The sequence below is a fragment of the Apostichopus japonicus genome, chromosome 2, assembly GCF_037975245.1.
Source record: "Apostichopus japonicus isolate 1M-3 chromosome 2, ASM3797524v1, whole genome shotgun sequence".
Classification (NCBI taxonomy): Eukaryota; Metazoa; Echinodermata; class Holothuroidea; order Aspidochirotida; family Stichopodidae; genus Apostichopus; species Apostichopus japonicus.
In genome coordinates, this window is record NC_092562.1 from 24,350,749 (window position 1) to 24,371,291 (window position 20,543).

Here is a 20,543-nt window from a genome sequence, read left to right on the forward strand (position 1 = left end):
CCAAATGAAATATAATATGAAGAAGCTGTACTTTTTCCTTGATGGAAAACAAGTACAAATAAAACATTTAAAAAATTGTTTTTCGTTAATATGTAACAAATTTTTAACATTAATCTCATTAATGAAATACTGGACATAATTATGTAAACACACGTCTCCTGCGTAGTCATGCCCACGCCTCCAGTCACTAACAGCCTCGTCCCTACACTGATATGAATCCGATCCATGCCAAATATCGTGAAAATTTACCATACAGCCATAAATCTTCAAAAACACAAATTTATATACAAATATATAAAATAACCACGTTTCCTCGTATGTTAAACGCATTTTCATTGACAGGCACCACTCACTTTACCTCGTTAATAATTGTCATCATGAAAGGCGATCTGTATATATATTTGTTTTAATACAGAAAATGAGATAACTACACGAATACACAGTACATGGGAAACCGTTGTTTTGCGAAGACTGAGACTGTCACAGTTAACCATAAATTCTAGATAGGAAATCAAATTGTAAATAATAGATGTATAATAGAGGATTATATCCGGACACACGCTGTTATACATACAATTTATTATTGTCATTCACTATAGGTCGCAACGCCTTCGCACACTTTTATCTTTACCAAATATATATATATATATATATATATATATATATATATATATATATATATATATATATATATATATATATATATATATATATATATATATATATATATATATATATATATATATATATATATATATATATATATATATATATATATATATATATATATATATATATATACACCGCTCAACATTTCATGGTATCGGGAACACGAAGTTCCCTTTTATGATGACCTTTCAGCGAATATGTTGATTTCGGAAACTTTTCTCAATGAAGTAAAATCCAGGACAACGCTCGGGGATGACACAATCTTTAATTCTTCATTTGTCCTGTTCCTCGTCTTCTTGTCTCTCCACCTCTCTCCATTTCTCTCTGTCTCTTTCGTCCCTTTTATTGTCATTACTACTCACCAATCTTCTGTGAGATGTCTCCCGCCTGCCCATGTGTGGTTTCAAGACTACTGATGCACAACTATAGGAATACGAAACTTGACAATCTGCCAATGCATGTTAGTAGACAAGAAAAAGAAAGAACTCACACGGACGGTTTTAATAATCAAACTAAAAAATAAGAAAGTGTGATGATTGGCCTCTTTTTAATTAATGGAATGCTCAAACTCCGTAACTATTTGTTAAAATGCCCCACGTGCGGTTTTAAAAGTCAAAGGTATAATTTCCATGCGCAGGGAATGTTTTTTTTTTTTACAGTAATGGGCGTCGTACATTAAAACGGAAAATAATAAAATAACCTTAAAGTAACATATATCAGATGGAAGGCGGAAGTTGACTGCGTCAACACTCGACGAAAACACTATCTTTTGAATATATCATGATTGTTTGGAGTTATTGAAGTTTATGAACGTAAACAATATCCTCTGAGCAGAGTTGATGACATCACTTTGTTGATTATCAACAAAGTGCGGGGATATTCTTAGAACAAAATGTACCCTGAAATGTTTGCCTTGGCTTTTGAACTCAGTACGGTACGTGGCAGCTATATAGAGGCATAACTGTATTTACAGGGTATCCCTTGTCCAGATGAAACCAGATTATGAAAGAAAATAAATGTTTTGAAGTCCCAAAACGGCAGTATGTAGCCCTTGTGTATAGCATTGTCGAGAATGCCAAAGGATGCATGATCTGGTATTAATCTTTAAATAACTCGCAGGGGAGGAACGTGTGTTATAAGGAACGTGTGTTATAACGTGTGTTATAAGGAACCTAAAACATGATCCTTTTCATAAATACGAACTACCATTTTGGCAAAAAAGTGCCCTCTCTGTACTTTGGTAATTGAAAGTGTTCCACTGTTATGTAAATGATGCACTTTTTTATGTATCATACAATAAAGTTGTAATTAAAAAATGTCCTGTGATTGAAACAAATCAATAATGGAATTCATCTGTGGTATGGACTGCACAGCCGGTCCACAGATTTCCCCCTCCCCACCCCCCCCCCCCGATCTAGCCCTCTGCTATACCACCCTTGGCGACTTGTATATACGAATGAGGTGCCGTAAAAGCGAAACACGGGATTCATCTTTGCGGTATGAATTGGGTTTGCTTTTCTCACTTATGACGGAATCACATTCTCTGCCTATACGAAATATCCCTTTAAACCATTCTCAAACTTCAACCAAATTCATTAAAAGCCAATTTCATCGTGGCCACTTTACGTACGATTACTTAAAATTATGCTTTTGAGTCAAAATATATAGTGAATATAGGCTGTAGATGATTTATTCATTAACTACGATTGGGAGAATAATTGCAAGGTTAAGCAAATTAAGGTCTACTTAGTTCCGGTATAAAACACTTTAATATCAGACGAATATTGAAATACTTCTTTCTTTTTCTTTAATATTTAGATAAAAAACTACGCTTGCGCAGAGTATTCACTCTGCTTTGGTAGTGAAGACTCAAGGGGAAGCATTGATGATTAATGGTCGATTTCCTAAACGACTCAAAATATTTAGTTTTCTCCTTTTTATTTCCTATATGAGTTGGTCAAATTCCTTCTTTCGCAACTTCGTTGCATGCAACATTCAAGGATAACTCTAGATACTCTCGTGGTCAAAAATTAAAAATAGGCTATAACATTAAAGACGAAAGATCAGAGAGTGTAACATACTCATTGTTACTCTGTTATGTGGAAACAACCTAACACAAGTATAGGCCGCATGTATATATCCCAAAGTGTACATACTTCTCTTCTGCTTTATTTTTAATCCCTTTTTGGCTAGAACTAACTGTGTGTGTCAAGGGTTGCATTAATAACATTTTGAACACCTTTCGGTTGTTAGATATGCCCATGGACCCGTCTGTGGTCTAAACCAAATAATACCAGTCTTCTTAAACAGTCATAACCGCTTCAAAATATGGGCTCAACTTGTTTAAAAATGTTGTGTCAAAGCTTCTTAAATGTACTAGACTCAATGGGGGTATCAAATGTTCCAATCACAGAACTATAATGCAATGGTTAAACTAATCCTGAAACAGCCATACTTTTTAAGAAAAAGTCGCACACGAAAGAACCTGGGCAAGAAAACCAATCTACCGAACGACTGATCCGCTCGCAACCCCAGTCCCCTTGCATCGGGACTGTGACTGTGTGATCATCGTCAGGTGTGCATCACCATTCCCCTCGAAAGGGAACATATACTACAGAAACAGCCATCAATGACTGTGAACACTTGTGTCTTTCCGTGGCATTCAACAGTCCCGTGCTATCGACGTTACAACGGGGAGTTGTTATGGATAACAACTCCCTGGTTACAGGTCTAACACAGTCTCACACGACTTATATTGTCAATATTTTCAATTATTCTCATTTCCCTTTTATTATATATGTATTTTTTTAAGATAATTTTGACAAATGCCAAAGGAAGAAAGGAGTGACAAAGTAGAAAGCACAAATGTTGTTAATGACACAATGCACGACGAAAATTTTACAAGTTTTATGGTTCTTTATGATTTAACTAATGAAAATATATAGATCGCCCACCATTTGCGCCACTTAGTTCGATTACAAGAGACAGAGATAGAGACATATAGCGAGAGATGGAGAGAGAACTCCCTGATTAGAGAAGTTCCCGATTAGAGGAGTTCAAAGATGTACGCTCATTCGAACTTGATAAGCGATATAGTCTCGAGCCAGCAATATTCCGTGCGACACACACAACCCGAGTAACGTGTGGGTAAGGTTTATAATTGGACAAGTTACCTTGCGATCGTATGGCTGCGCGTGCTACAGACACGTTTTCATCGCCCTTAGTGGGAGCAAAAAACTCTTCGACAAGTGTTCTTGTGTGAGATATACTCCTACGTGAACCGGAACGGAGAAGTTGGAAATGGATTCTTTATCACTGATAACATTTATCATCGTTTCATCTAAGCTCTATTTGCTTCGCTGGATGTGACATATTTCTCAGTAGGAGGTGGCTTTGTAAATGTCATTCCCATCTCAGTATATGTTTTGTCTTACAGAAGACAACAAATTAATTGCGATTGTTTAGGAGGATACTGTCATGACGTAAGATCACACGCCGCTATCAAAATACGAAGCCAGATTATTTAAATATTTGAAAACTCATTTTGTCCTGTAGCTTTCTCGTTGTATGAACTGGCCTATTGACTCGTGTAGGTAGTCACTTTGTGTGTAGTGAGTTTGCGTTTTTTCCGCGAAGGTTACCTTTTAACAATGGAAAACTTTCAACAAAATGTAGGTCTTTCGACATTGTGTTCGTTGACAAGAATTCTGGTTTTCTTGAGTAAATAATTGATTACAGCGTTCATTCTTTACACGAAATGATCTTTTCTTGGATTGGGTGATTTGCTTACAGAATTTTATCGAGAATCACTTCAGAGTGCTTTCGGCTTCGCTTTGTGTATTCAATTTGGAATATTTTTTTCGGATAAAACTGGATAAAATACTAAAATTATTTTGTTTTATTGGGCTTCTATTGCTCTCTGTGACATGTTGATGATTTATTTTATCGTTGCGGTTTGATTTTGTGTCAGGTAAAAACGCGGGAAACTTTACCTTATTCTTTTTCTCTACTTTTGGAAGTATTTGGAAATAACCTGGACCATGTCTGCCCACGCAAGTTTACGAATACCGGGTTCGCCTCAACACAACCATTTATGGGACAACAACCGCCGTGGAGAATTTCCCAGCGGGGTAAGTTAATATAGACCTAATGCTACGATATTTTAGTTAAGTAACCTTTGACGTTCAACAATATATAAGCTGTGATGTTTCTATACAATGACTTAATACGCAGCTTACTGAGACGCATACAATAACATACCGTATACTATGCAACTCACAAAACACTGAAGACAACGCGAAACTTAAGCAAAAGGAAATTCCAAAGCAACTTAAAGAACAGAAAGATACGGTATATACAACTGGCTGCAATGTAGAAACATTATCTAACGCAGTAATATGTTTGGGTGCAATAACATGCAATGCGATACAATGAAGACGGTACCTGTAACACGGCGAACTTAAAGGGATACAACGAAGGATATAGGGATTATGTACGGTAAATGATGTATTGCTATGAGCCTACGTTTAGCGTACTAAGGTAATGCACTTGTGGTAAGAACAAATGACAACACCATAGTTCAAGTGCATCATAAATGTTATAATTAATCCTCTGACGAAGATAACAAACGCTTAGTACGTACTTTATTAAAGTGTATTACAGATTAAGCAAGCGTTAACATATCTTCATTATATGTCATAATAGCGTGAGCATTTTCAGTCTTATAAAATGAAATAATAAAAAAAGGTGAATTTGTACAAATGCCAATGATTTTTATTACTAATAATTATATGATACAGAGAGTCAGCTGCCCAGCAGGCAGAAACGGCTCTCACAGTAACTGTGACCACTTGTGTAAGTATCCAATTTCGCGAAACTAACGTTGTTTTTGAATAGCATATAGTTAGCATGAGTGTATTGCTGCAGGGAGTTTCCATAAAAAAACTCCCTGATTGCTGCTATAGGTGCAAATCTACTTCATAACGTGCCTCTCGGATTGAAGATCTTTACAAAAAAATGCTAAGACAGTCGTGAAGTCTCTTCTTAGGTCAACGACGGGATCAGATTCATCATTATATACTCATTGAAATATGTAGGAAAGTGGAAGAGGAAGGGAATACACAAAATAATGACCAAAATTCTGCTAAAAGTCTGCATTTCATGTCGATACGCGTGTGGTTCCGAACATGTTTGGTATGCGAGAAATAACTTGCAATTTTGGATTCGTTTTGTTAATACCCTGGTTCACTTATACAACTTCTGGAAAACTGTTTTACATTGTAACACAATATAGCAGTGTAGGTTCACCTGCACATGCACGCTGCTAGTGGATCTTTAAACCTATATCCATATACATACATATCATAATTAATATATGAATCATAAGAAAATATATGTCTAAAGATGTGCTTTATAGAAAACCTTTAAATTTACAGCTAGCAATTCGAACCCGAAACTTTTTAACAGTTTTATTGTAATTTTCACAAGACGCATGTTGATGAAAGACTGTGAGGTGGGGTGGGGTGGCGGTGTGGGTCCCTTTAAATAAAGGTCAATCAGTGATAGTTTCTTTGTGTTGAGTAGGTAAGGAAGTAACGGAATGGGATGGGAGGGGTGATGCTACACCCTCAGTGAGTCCATGCACACACAAGGAACACAATAGCAAACTATTTCATTCCAAATGATAATCAACACGCTAGGTTAAGGTCATTTGTTTTCTTGATTCCCTTTTTTTCAATCGAGTCAGGCATCGGCTTTGATGCCCTCGGATAGTAGTTTGCTGCAGGTAACATTAGAAAACCTACACACTCTTATAGATGCCTATCATTGCCGAATAAAGGCAACATGATTGAAGCCATCCCTTTACAAGACAGTTCGTGTGTGGTGAATATCTGTTGCATTCTCTATATAATATCTCGGCCATAGCAGCCAGTAACGTGCAATGATATGAGCAAAGACAAACATTCCCCACTCCATGCCTCACACCCCCACCTCATGACTCACACCCCACCCCATGACTCACACCCATACCTCAGAACCCTTACACCACCCCGTCGGCCCAAACCACACACGCATTCCCACAACAGATGCCTTATGTACATGCTTTAATCAGACTCTTCTTCCCCTTCAAAAATCCCATCAGATAAGTGGTAAAATTTTACATTCAGTTACCCTCGTAGACTGCAAACAGCAAACGAATATTTTCATTGTGCATGTGACCATTAGTTGGGTCCACAATTTGCTATTATTTGTCATCAAAGACAATTCAGTTCACACTTGAGGGTATCTTGTTTGGATTTTCATGACGATGTTTGCGTTGTTTTTTTACAACAAAAAAGGGGGGGGGGATATTTCTCGACACTCGACAAATTATTCTTAATTAAAAAGCAATTATACATTAAGGTAAAGACTAGAAAAAGACATAAACCTGCACTCATTAATATGTAAATTATGATTCTCGTTCGTATTTTGATCTAATGTCTAACGTCTCCTTGCTGCTGACAACCAAACATGTATAAATATCGAATGAGCTTTGACAGAGAAAATTTGTCTTGCGTAACGGGAAGTAATTGAGGAATCCTTATAATATTACTCTGCATTTACATTTTGTATATATACTTTCCACGTTGTAATAGTTATGTCAAAGGTATACCTTTAATAACCTAAAATGTATACTATGTATTACTATGAACCGGCCGGGTCATAGTTAGGTGGGTTTTCATCCAAGAGCAATCTACGGTTTTCCCATCTGAAATGACTTTCTAAATTGAAAAGATTCCAAATTTGAGTTACAATGTTGAATTGGAAGCCACCCGACGTGAAAGTTGTCATCCATAAGCCCTTGAGGGTTTCTCCCACAGTTGTCGTGGTCGCTTAAGCGGCGTAAAAATAACTGCTGATTATTATTTTTATATTATAAACAAACTGAGGATTAGTTTAGGCGTACAAACAATACAAACACAACAACAAAAACAACTAGAGATCATGCACAGATTAGAACACTTTTAAATATTTATTTAGTACTTTCGTTATTACTTCAAATGCATAATCACTTTTAACACTGAAAACAATTTGTTTCTCTGGCTTCAATTTCTTGTAGTAAAGCCATATGATGTCGTAACAATTTTTACAAGATGCTATTGAAATAAGACCATATCTGACCTAACTGTCATCAATAACCACACACGGCTCTATAAACAAAAACACCCAACAACTGCTACCGTGCACCTATTTATACAATTTATCCCAACAAAACGATTTCATTTTGATAAACCATGGAAATAGATCAAATATTGTACTGGCGTATATCTTCCACGATGCAATTTTTGTTCAATCAATTTCTACTTTCAATTTAGACCAAAGATTGTCACGACAGGCTCTGCTAATAAATTGTCAATATAGTTTGTATTAGGTCCAAAAGTTCAATTTTAAATTGATTTGAAAGTTCAGGGCAATCTCATCGACTCCCTCATTAAGTCCCTCTGATTACATTGTCTTTTGTAATTAACCGCTCTTGCCTCAAACCTATCGCAGTTCTTATACGTTGATATTAGAGTTCAATATAGATATTCAAGCATAGCCTAATTTTTTGGCAACTCCGTACATAATTAAAAGCCACACGTCTTTTCGGGGAATTTTCAAGGTTCTTGTTTATTATCTCTCTTCTACATATTCTCTCTCTCTCTCTCTCTCCATTTTTCCTTCTTCTGATATTTACTGTGAGTTTCTGTGCTGTGGTTACGGTACCGTTAAGCGTGTTTCTAGATAGGAAAAATGAAACATTAATCTGTGTTTGGGTGAAACCATTTTTCAAGGAGATGTAATTTCTCCCTGCACATATCTTTTAAAATGTTTATATCAGCCATCGATTTATTATCCTTGGAGATCTAATTATATTATAAAGAGAAATGATCAGAATGGAATGTTAGATAATTGCATATATTTATATGTGGTATTTGGTAGTATAACGATTCGCATATAGTTCTCATATATGGTTATGATAAGAGTGTTAAAAGTAAGTGAATCAAATATCTCCAGTAAGTACATTAATGTGTCCGAATAATGCACGATGACATTTCTAGGAAGTTACTTTCACATCATGATGCAAGTAGTTTGCAATGTTTTGGAAAGAAACACCTTTACCAAGTTTTCTTGTTAAAAATTGCATTTCGCCGTCGGCTGGGAACGATCTGTCTCACTGATTTAGTGACATTTAATATATAGACAAAACTGGATATAGCCTGTTGAAATATTCTGTTCCCGGTCAGAATGAATAATTATAATGTCCACACATAACAGTTACAAGTTCTAGAGATATAACACATAAAGAGTCCAGTTTGCCTTGCCAGGTGTATGATCAAGGATGACCGAGAGGTGTATATATATATATATATATATATATATATATATATATATAGATATATATATATATATATATATATATATAAATGAAAATCGTAATGAGTTGGAAAATCAAGAACAGTGAAAAACCTTCCAGCCTCCACCGGGCCTTCCGCTCTGTACGCGGACACCGTAACCACTAGGCTATGGACGCTGATTGTATGTCCAGAGGTTCGAAACCGGTAAGGAAGGTCGTAATTCCACTGTAGGCGTTTGTCACCTGTATCGAACAATACTAGTTCTGTTTTTGGTGACATATTTTGCCTTACTCTAGAGATCAAACATGATCAAACATGATGCTAACCAACTTGAAATCATTTGTGATTCCTAAAGCCGGATCTCGAAAGAAAACAGACTTTATGTTAATGCAATGGAGGTATATATATATATATATATATATATATATATATATATATATAAATGAAAATCGTAATGAGTTGGAAAAACAGTGAAAAAACTTTCAGCCTCCACCGGGATTCGAACCACGGGCCTCCCGCTCTGTACGCGGACACCCTAACCACTAGGCTATGGACGCTGATTGTATGTCCAGAGGTTCGAAACCGGTAAGGAAGATCGTAATTCCACTGTATATATATATATATATATATACGTAGTTCTAGACATTTTCTTATCGAGTTTCTCTAAAGCGAGGACCCAACTCCATGTCGAAAAGTTTCATGATTATGAATTGTCAATTGTCAACAACTCTGTAATTGGACGACATACATTAATCTTGGAGTGACTCGAACTCGGAACCTTATGATTGAAAGGCACCGGCGTTAACCACTGAGCTAACACTCCTCAACGTGTTTTGTGCTATGTGTTATGTGTTTGTACTCATGGGTCTGTACACTCGTCCGCTACTCAGTAAACGTGTTAACCATGTACTCGCCGCATACATGGCTTTTGTACTTGTTCTCTTGACCGTGTACTCGTATCCGCCCTCGGATATTGTACTCATACCACAAGTCTGATACTTGTGACATTGTGTCCCTCCCTACAAGTCATACATTTGACATAGAAATGATGTCAGACCTTGAGAAGGTTGATCTACATTTGCAAAGAGTAAATATTAAGAACTATAATGGAATTTTCACAGCATAAATAGGACAAACTCTACTTTTGTTGTTCTCTCCTTGGATAAAGTTTTGGCTTTATGTATGTCTTATAGTGTACCTTTAGGAAGCACATATACCTCTTTGCGTCTTTATCACAATAAATCAGATATGATTTCCTGCGGATTATCAATGTTAACAGAACTACTGCCCTGAACGTATCAATGAAATCATGCTAACTTGCAATCAAGTGTATTTTATATTATAGGGCACTCCATTACTATACATTATGACATGACTATATGGTATGGTGCAAAGACTATGAAGTTAGTTGTCATCACTCGGGAATGATGAAGACAAAAGACAGATCAGTTTATCTGGCGAAAGAGATTATTAATCAAACATTCATTTCCTCATATACCTGCGTAAATTAACTATGCTTGTCTCCGTTCGTGTGTTCCAAAGGCTAAGGTTATATAAGAGGGGGGGGGGGGGTGGGATGGAGAAGAAGAAAGATAATATACACAGTGATGGAAAATGTTAAAAATTAAAAGCTTTAGATGTTGATAATTGAGGAGGCCTAAATGTATTGATCGATGAGACAAGCACTTTATTTAAAGTAAATAGTGTTTGTTTGGTTATACGAACGCTTCCATTTTTTTTTGTCAATCATGACTTTAATTGATCTATCTTAAAAAAAACATCAAATTTATAAGCTTTAGCTGTTTATAATTGAAGAGACCTAAATCACTTGGCCAATAAGACATACACTTTACTTAAAGCCACTATTTGAGTTTGTTTGGTCGAAGATATATAGTATTTTTTTGGGTATTAAACACGGTAGTACACAAAGACAAGACCTTAATAGACCCAAATATGTTAATGACCCCTTCTTTTTACATAATCGTTAAATTTAGTTAGCAAATAAGAAAGGATTCTTACCCTTTCTCTGAAAAGAAATGATTGAAGGAACTGACATTTGATTACAGATGGTAACATCACTTCTAAGGTAGTAGACATGAATTTGTCGTTGCTTCTCCTTTCATTTCTAAATCCAATAATTCCACCCGATTCTTACCGTATTACGTAACACTATTGTAACATGAATACATTTAACATACGTATACTGATGTATTACATGTATGTGTACTAATGTAATATGCTGTATCTATTCCTATGTGTTGCAGCAGAGATACCACAACAAAACGTGATACAACCTAAGATAGCACAACATATATGTATGTATGTATGTATGGAACGCGAAAAGGACAAACTAATTTCGTTGTCTAAACTAAGTTTGTTTTGTCTAAACTAAAGTTGTTGCTGCTGTTTTACCACGTTGTTGCTCAAACTCACTTTGATGTCTTAACTTCCATTGTCTAAACATACGTCGTTGTCTAAACTTACGTTGTTGCCATCGGCGCTGTTCAAAATTGCACAACCGCGTAATGACACCAGAATGAAAATAGCATTGAGGTTTCGATGACTTTATATATAGCACAATATATATAGCACAATACCGTATGTCAAGGATTTCTAATTTACTCTTTCCCATTTTTGAATCCGAGCAACCTTTTTTCGGAAGCTCATTAACTTGACAGATAATTCTCTAGCACTTTTCCATTACATTTATAGATTTTTATCGTATAAGTTCTTTCAAATATTTTTCGATACTCTCCTCTCTCTAGCGGGCCATTAGTGTTCTTCACTGTGACCTTTTTTATTGCAAATATACATATAAATATATGCATTTGGCAACACTTAGGCGAAAGTTTCATCAACACCCTATCACAGTCCCTCAATGATTTAGAAGACCGTATATATAGGGATGCACTTTGCCAAAAAAACATTATCGGCCCCATGTGCAAGGTTCTCTGCGTTGATGTGCTATTTAACGCTGCCCGTAGGATCATTCACAGTATTATACAGTGCATTAAATTTGCCAACTTTAGTTTTTAAGTTTTACTACCGACACGATCACTTAGGTGAACTAATAATACACAGTGGGATAAACTATATCAGCGTCTGGTCTACAGAAACATAGTGAAACACGCGAAACGGAAAGAACTGCGAGCTTTACTCTCCCGAGGGCTCCGGCCAGAAACGAGGATTTCGTTCATATTATTGATGTTCTTGCTTTCATAGTTGTTTATTCTTCTCGCAAATGTACTTTCATGACTGGCTTAAAACTGAACAATTGAAGTGCAATGGAAATTGGAAATAGAGGCTCCTATAAGGGTTGAGATGTTGTACTTGTATAGATGGCGTATGTGTGTATATATGTATGTATGCCTATAATTAGACAGAGATATATATATATAGACAAAAGTAAAGAAATGGTTCATAATTAACAAATAAAGAGACTTACTGTTTTAGAAATGAAATTCGGGCAGTTATACTTGGTATGGTATGTAAAGTACAAAATGAAACCGATGAAAGTATGACGCTCGATAAGTATTTTAATTATGTTTATGTTTCAAGGGATATAAGAACTATTGTATCAGCAATAGTATTGCACAGTTTGCAACCAAGATATTTGGAATATTGTGTAATAGGGTTCAGTCACATATTACTTCTATAAAGAAGAATGTACATATTGTAATGCAATTATAGTATTTAAAGTGCAGTATTTGGACTTTTGTTTTGTATTTTGTATTTTTTACATCTTCACCAATTTCATTAACATGTATATATATAATATCTTATACAGCGAATATTGTCTCCAGTCATAAACGACATTCGTAATTTCTTAGTTTTGAAAATGCTATTTCAAAGAGTTAAAAAACTGATTCTACTGTTCTGTTTCCACTTGAATCTCAACATACAACATTATTACCAGGAATAACAATTAACGAAACATGATTAAAAGAAATTTAAATCGAAATATGGTAAAAAAAATATGGTAAAAGAATATGAAAGAAATGAAACAGTAGAGCAATCTTATCACAAGCTTATATCTCAAATTGCCTGAAAATCGAAGACGAATTATTGATCGAGGAGGTGTGACTAAAAACCAACAAAGTGATGAATGTCATTTTTCTATTTTTTTAATATATTTTTATGTTTTATTATCACGCACACAGCAGGTAAAACACAAGATTATTCCAATTGAACAACTATTATGGAAAGATATAGGAAGACAAGTGATTATTTCATCTGTAATGGATTAACTTACCCGATCTCCAGATACCAGGATTTCCAATATTCAGAGTAGGATGATAAGAAGGACATAATTATTAATCACTATAATTATTTTGTGTTGCATTCTTTTGTATTTGTATTTCTTTTGTTGAAATATAACTATAATAACACACACATACACACAAATACACGGACATACGCAAACAAGAACTAGAAAGTTACCAAAAAAGAAAAGACAAACAGATTGAAAGGAATATTCTGATGGCTGAAGTTGATTAGTTGCAATTAAGAAAATTTCCGGAATATTTTCTGCACACTTGAGGTCACTTCTTCAAAATTCGTCAAATTGCAGAATGAAAGATGTCATCATGACAATTCAGCTGTATGTTTAAATATTATCTTATTTCAAGACATAATCAACAAGAGATTCTAATACGAAAGGCAGTGCATTTGACCAACATCTGCCATGACGTCACTAATAACCTGATGTGATCCACTTCCTGAAGTAAAGAGTGTTTAGCAAGTCGAAATATGTTAAATTTCAATCAATTATATTTCGAGTAAAACACAAGATAATGAGATTGAGCTTTTTAGCTAACAAACTTGAGTTTTGTTTTTCTTCGGATAGGTGTTATATTGTCTGACACTGCTTTTTCTCTTTACGTTATTCGTTAATTGATCTCAGCAGTGATAAATGCCTTGAAGCATTCTTAATCTTTTATCATAGAGTTTATTTTGCGAACTTTTTACTGGAAATTTGATGGTTTTATTGTTTGTAGTTTATTATTTCTATGTTGTGAGACGCGTTGAGATGTTTTTACATGTATGGCGCCTTTTTAAGACTATATCTACTTACTTAGTTACTTACTTACTTACTTACTTACTTGAATGATAACATAAGCTTATAGTGGAGGTTTCTTCAGTATAGGACTTCGAAGTATTTTCATCTTCTCTAATTTGAAATGTCTTCTTCAATTTCTTCCGAGTAAAGAGTATCATGTGCATAGAATTGATTCTCAGTCGTGTAATTAATTAGTCAGTATGAAGTTTCCAAAAAGAATTAGAGAGAGTTGAAGTAACATGGCCCAGTGAAAGTTTTGGGATATCTAATGTGAAAGGTAACTAGTTGCTTTTACCTTTACACACACGTCAGTTGCGTGGGGTGAATCGAAAGTAGTTTTGTCACGATTAGAAAGAATATTTTTTTGTAAATAATACTCAAGAAAATTTCATGACATGTTGCTCCGTTGAAACGAGAAGGATTTCTCGTATTCTGTTATTGGTTTGTTACATATCATAAATTTTCTTCTCCGATAGGTTAGAAAGTCTATCATTAACTTAAAGTTATCAAATTCTTTTAAAGAACAGGATGCTATAATCCTCAGCCTCAAATATACATGCATTTCGTAGTCACGGATTAGGCTACATGTTCAGAAAATATCTTCTGGAAGAAAAATCATAAATGAATGGAGCGGTTGAAGGAATACTACTGCCGTGGCCAAAATTGTTTTTTATGGTTACATTAATGATTTTGACTATGGTCAACACAATACCATTTAGTATTCACGTTTGGTACGAAAGATATGAACTTGAAGAAACTTTGCTATCTTGTAAAACAATACATAGGAATTGCTCTCAAAATTGACCCAAATGTCTAGCATCTGTTCTTTTTTTCAGTAATCAAAACTGAATTTTCATCTAGACTATCGTTTAAAGATATTTTTCATTTGTATATTGATAGCTTTAAGCTTACTAACGTACATTCGTGTCCTCTTGAAGACGTCTTACAGTTTATAAGCAGAGTGTTTGTCATTATTGCTCTAGTCCATTTCAAACCATTAACACAACAAGTTAATGAAAAAACATTCGCCTCTCTTTTTACGATAAATCTTTGTTTAAGCAAAGTCTGCATGAGAGTGTACGTGCTTCATTCACTTTGTTTCTGGAAAAGATTTTCTGCCATATTTCATGATTTTTATTATTAATATTTTATTACGGCATTAACTGTTTTAGTATTTATAGTTTGTTTGGTGTTGCCTATAAATGTGGCACACTCTTAATACATTAAAATTGTATTTTTTAGCCATGCTCGGTAAGCTTGGTTAAATTACCATGCGCTGAGACAACTCTTTAAAGGTAGTCAGTATAGGACCCAAATTATAGCACGCTATAATTGCTAGAAGTTTTCAAAAAGTACTTTTCTGGAGGTCTTCACTCTCCAAATTGTTATCAGACATTTTTAAGGAACACACATGATGACTGAATGTCCGAGTGAGGAAAATTTCCTCGAAGGTTGTAATAAAAGCAGTTTAAGAATTTTGACTAAAGGTGACCATATTTGAATATCTAGCATATTTTGGGCCAATAGCGCATACCTTTAGGATGCGTCTATAAAGAGCAGACCTCATCTCACAAGTCAATACAACCACTGTAACTACTTGCAGAAACAATAAGCTAGGCGTTGGGAAATATAATTTTACGGCAAAAATCATGCGAAGATAGTGAAAAATGTCAATATTTTGCTTTCAAATCACATCCCTTGCCGCCCTAAAACAAATTAAATTATTTCTGAAGTCGCAGAGATATATGACAAGCAAATACAAGATCTATGACGAAGTATCTATCAAAACTGGACAAGGTTTGGTATCTGGCAAGATTGAACAATCGGAGCTAACCCTGTTATAAGTAAATATAGGCATAGTGTCACAAACCAAGGATTACATTGTCACGTCAGCAAATTTTGCAAACAGGTCTGTTTATTCGTTTCAAATCTCTTGTTTTCCCTCTTTGTCTTTAGGTCTCAATAGTTGTTTGATAAGCTTAGTGAATCAAAAATCCTGAGCTTTGCAAAGGCAGCATTAAGTTTTCCGTTTCTACAATTGACATTATCATTGAGATCTCAACATTTCAAAGAAATATATTCATAGCTTGAGATGAAGATAATGTAATGTTAGCGAACGAATAAGTGATTTTATCTTTATACCTATCGGGAGGAAACAGCCGGTGTATTTTTATAGCCTATATAATGCTACGGCATTGTTTTGGAAATGTTTAACAATTTCTTATGTAGTCATCAGCATGCCTCTGCATGGGAGATAATAATGTAATAATAACAATAATGTAATCGGTATGTTATATGCATAAACGTCTACATTAAATTGAAATTACAAAACAGTCCATTTGTCCATGGAGGATCATAACATATGTACTTCCTGCAGTCAAATGCTAGTCATTTGCGGAAAGTAAAAAACAATGTCGAATGTTTACTTTCTCGGCAATGGCTACTTGAAATTTAGGGATCACACCAGGAATCGCACTCCCCCAGATTCAGAAAAGTAATTTTGATTTTAATGATATTAAGCAAAGAGTGTTAATTACCTTTCTTGTTAGTTCAGCTGATTGTATACACCGCACTGATAAGAATATGTAAACACTTAGATCTCAGTATGTAAGCCTGTAGTCATGACCATCCCTTTGTCTTATATATTTAGATTAGAATATTATTTGTCTAATATAAATATAAATGCATATGCATTTATAACCAAGTACCGGTATAGGGTTAACGTATACCCTATCATATATATGTCGTGTAAAGTAATTGGTATCTATTCATCTGATATTACGAATGTTGCTGTAAAGTCGATCCCGACTGCTCTCCATGTACTGGGTTTCCTGTTACCTTTAGGGGACATAGTTAACCTATATCATGATTGATTTTATGTTGATATCGATTTGTCTGGTTCCGAACTGATTAAAACTCAGTCGGATGTCTTCACCAAACTCTTCAGTATAGTGAGAGGATGCAATTTTCCAGGTGTGCGATGTAACCTGTGTTATCAGTGTCTTTCTTCATTGAACCAATGATAAATATTTAGCATATGAATTAAGACATTTATCAGTCTCTTGTCATTTTCTGAGACAACGTAAAAGATCTTATTCAAATGTTTATGACATAGAATTAAATAAAATATATATAAATTGAAAAAGAATTTCGATGTCAGTTCATGATATTGACAAAATATGGAGCACTTTTTGAAATGAGAAAAGGAAGACTTGTATCATATACAATTGATCGTTAAACAAAACCAGCTTTAATTTAAGCAATCTCTATTCGAATCTATTACGTTCCGTGGTATGTATACAGTGTGTTTGACAATCTGTCACGTTTAGTATACAGATGGTTCGATACTTGTCAATGAAACGAAAAATAACGAGAACATCTGACATTGAGATGATAAGGAATTATTTCCAACTAAACGTTAACGTCACTCCATTTGCCAATCAAGCACCATTAAGAGCGACAGTGTAACAGTTTTTTTGGCACTTAGACTGACAAAAAAAACTAAAGCCGAAAAATGTTAACTAATTGCAAAACGGAAGAAATATTCAATGCAACAGCATACCGTGAACGAAATCGAAACAAAAACAATATAGCTTTGGGTTGAACATACTGTATACAGACTGTTTGCTCTATTGAAATTCACATTCATGGTTTTCGCTGACTTCAAGAAGTTTTCACACTTAAGTTTCTATCAGGGGCTCCAACAAAAGCTTGCGATTGGGTGTGTGGAATGAGTCGGACCAAAGAACAGACCGAGGCAGTGTTTTTCACTACATTTTACGAATCAAAAGCTGCTCCTATATCCTTGACTGTCCATTGCAACGGCAACGTAAACTATAATGACCGAAAAAATCATCATAACATAATTACACTCGAGGGGTATGAACGTTACTTATCTCTTGATCCTCACTTCACATTGTAAAAACCCGTCCCAATAAAACAAATTAGTTCATTAAACATGACGACCAGTTTTTACCAAAATGATTGTGTTGATAACATTTCGCTATACGGTATCAACCGATTGTAAACAAACGGACACGAGTGTACTGGAAATGTACCATACGGTAATGAATAATTATGAAGATCCTAATGATAACTTAAGTGACAGATATTGGCGAAAGACCGGATGGGATGGAGAAATGTTTAACTGGAGATAAGCTGGCATGAAAGGAAGTAAAAGTATGATGTAAATCAGTGATTCCGATAAATTCTGCTTTTCTATCCGGCGTACTAACATCCTCAAAGAATGCATAGTTCAATTCTCTTGACGAGCTTAAGTTTTTGATTTTCAAATGTTCACAGATTAATTGTTTTATTTCACGGAATTAATTGAATTTACTTCTCTTTATTTTTACCGCTAAAATGGTAAATTCCTGGTTGACATTTTTATTAATTAACTGCTCGCTAATCAACTTTCTTTGGTAACTGATTGTTGGACGTCTCACTTTGATTTGTTGACGTCTTATAATCAGAAAATACTCTAAATACATAATACATTCGTCCAATACGATTACATTGTTGTAAACGTGAACAATGATATCCACACTGCGGTATACTGCAGTACACTGTAATTTACTTCGTTCCCCACTTACCTGTCTCCCCACAACCTAACCACCGCATTCTACCGTGTCTAGTATGCCCTGGTAATCTTTTAACACTGTGCACCCTTACTGACCCCTAGTGAACCCCTTCATATTCTACCATTCCAAAGTGTCTCACATGTAGTTCGTATTGGGAAAAATTTTCTTCGAAATTCGCCCGGATACCTTGGATTTTTACTCTAGAAGTTTCCTTCTAGGAGTTCTAGCACTTCCAACAACCTTTTACAGCCTGATAAGCTGGGGGATGTTTTTTGGTGTGCACTCTCGCCCATGCGTTCGTTTTTTGTAGCGTAACGTGGGTTTCTCAGGTAGTAGTTCCGCGAAACTACTTTGTTCGTTCGCCTTCTCCGCTTTGATACGCGGATAGGCATTTGTTTTCTTGTGTACATGTTTTCCAGCTATTTTAACCTCTCCTAAGATGTTTTGCTTGTTTCATGTACTTTCGTTACTTTTCTACGCTTTTAGTGTTGGTTTCACTCTTATAGCGTAGCTTGTAAGCCGCGAGCCCCTATCCCATACTAGGCGAGATAGGCGGTTCGATTACGTTGTTGTTGTTCATGTTTGAACCTTCATTTATTTGTATATATTTTCATGTTTCTCCATGTTTTTTCGCTACTCGTGCGCTCCCTAATGTCGGGAGTTCCACTCTTGTAGCGTAGCTTGTAAGCCGCGAGCTCCTATCCCATACTAGGCGGGATAGGCGGTTCGATTACATTGTTGTTGTTTCATGTTTGAACCTTCATATATTTGTATATATTTTCATGTTTCTCCATGTTTTTCGCTACTCGTGCGATTCCTAATGTCGGGAGTTCCACTCTTGTAGCGTAGCTTGTAAGCCGCGAGCTCCTATCCCATACTAGGCAGGATAGGCGGTTCGATTACGTTGTTGTTGTTTCATGTTTGAACCTTCATATATTTGTATATATTTTCATGTTTCTCCATGTTTTTCGCTACTCGTGCGCTTCCTAATGTCGGGAGTTCCACTCTTGTAGCGTAGCTTGTAAGCCGTGAGCCCCTATCCCATACTAGGCGGATAGGTTGTTCGATTACGTTGTTGTTGTTCATGTTGAACCTTCATATATTTGTATATATTTTCATGTTTCTCCATGGTTTCGCTACTCGTGCGCTTCCTAAGTGTCGGGAGTTTCACTTGGAGCGTACCTCGTGGCCTTGTTCCTCCCTTCCCGCTCTTTACGCGGATAGAAGGGTTCTCTCCCTTGTATACATGCTTCGTCCTTTTTTCCTTTCATGTATTCTAGTTACGTGTTCGCTTCTAAGTGAGGGAAGTTTTTTTCACTTTTGTAGCGTACTTTGTAAGCCGCGGGCCTCTAGCGGGGCGCGTTGTTTTTGTTACGTACTTTACTCTCTGTTAGCTTACGTCCCACCCTACTTCCTCTTTATAGTCGTTCCGTTTGATATAAGTTAGACTATTCGCCGTTAGTCTCTCCTTAACGTGGGTTTTTCAGACATGTCTCGAAGCCACCTTAAATGTGTGAACTGTTCGTTGTTCCGAGACCTTTGTCTAGTCTGTATTGTTTTCAAACCAGACAGTGGCAGCACATCGACACCTGGCTAGCAGGCCAGGACAGGTTAGATCTATCACCGAACCCACAGTTCCTCTAGAGGGAGTCGTAGGAGAGACAGGAGATGAAGAGGAAGTGAGAGAGTTGGTGGGAGTTGAGATGGAGAGAGGCCATGAGAGGGCCGGAGAAAAAAGAGAGAGAGATGGAGAGGTGGAGAGAGAGGAGGAAAGTTTGCCACCCAAGGTGCCGGCGTTGTCCGGATGTAGTACCAAGGGCAAGGGCAAGGGCAAGGCTTCGGCCAACAAAAAAACCC

General features: G+C 35.8%; 1 protein-coding gene and 1 long non-coding RNA gene across 2 annotated transcripts in view; one reads left to right on the top strand and one right to left on the bottom strand.

Moving 5' to 3' along the window:
• The window catches only part of LOC139983213 (uncharacterized), a 229,402-nt gene that overhangs the window by 42,153 nt on the left and 166,706 nt on the right, over positions 1 to 20,543 (bottom strand). The gene's annotated exons all lie outside the window — the stretch shown is intronic.
• LOC139982901 (3',5'-cyclic-AMP phosphodiesterase 4C-like) overlaps positions 1 to 20,543 on the top strand; it is a 282,309-nt gene that overhangs the window by 5,865 nt on the left and 255,901 nt on the right. The window contains exon 2 of the mRNA XM_071996092.1: positions 4,689 to 4,799. Coding sequence (XP_071852193.1) covers positions 4,689 to 4,799 — 111 coding nt within the window. The remainder of the gene's footprint in view (positions 1 to 4,688; positions 4,800 to 20,543) is intronic.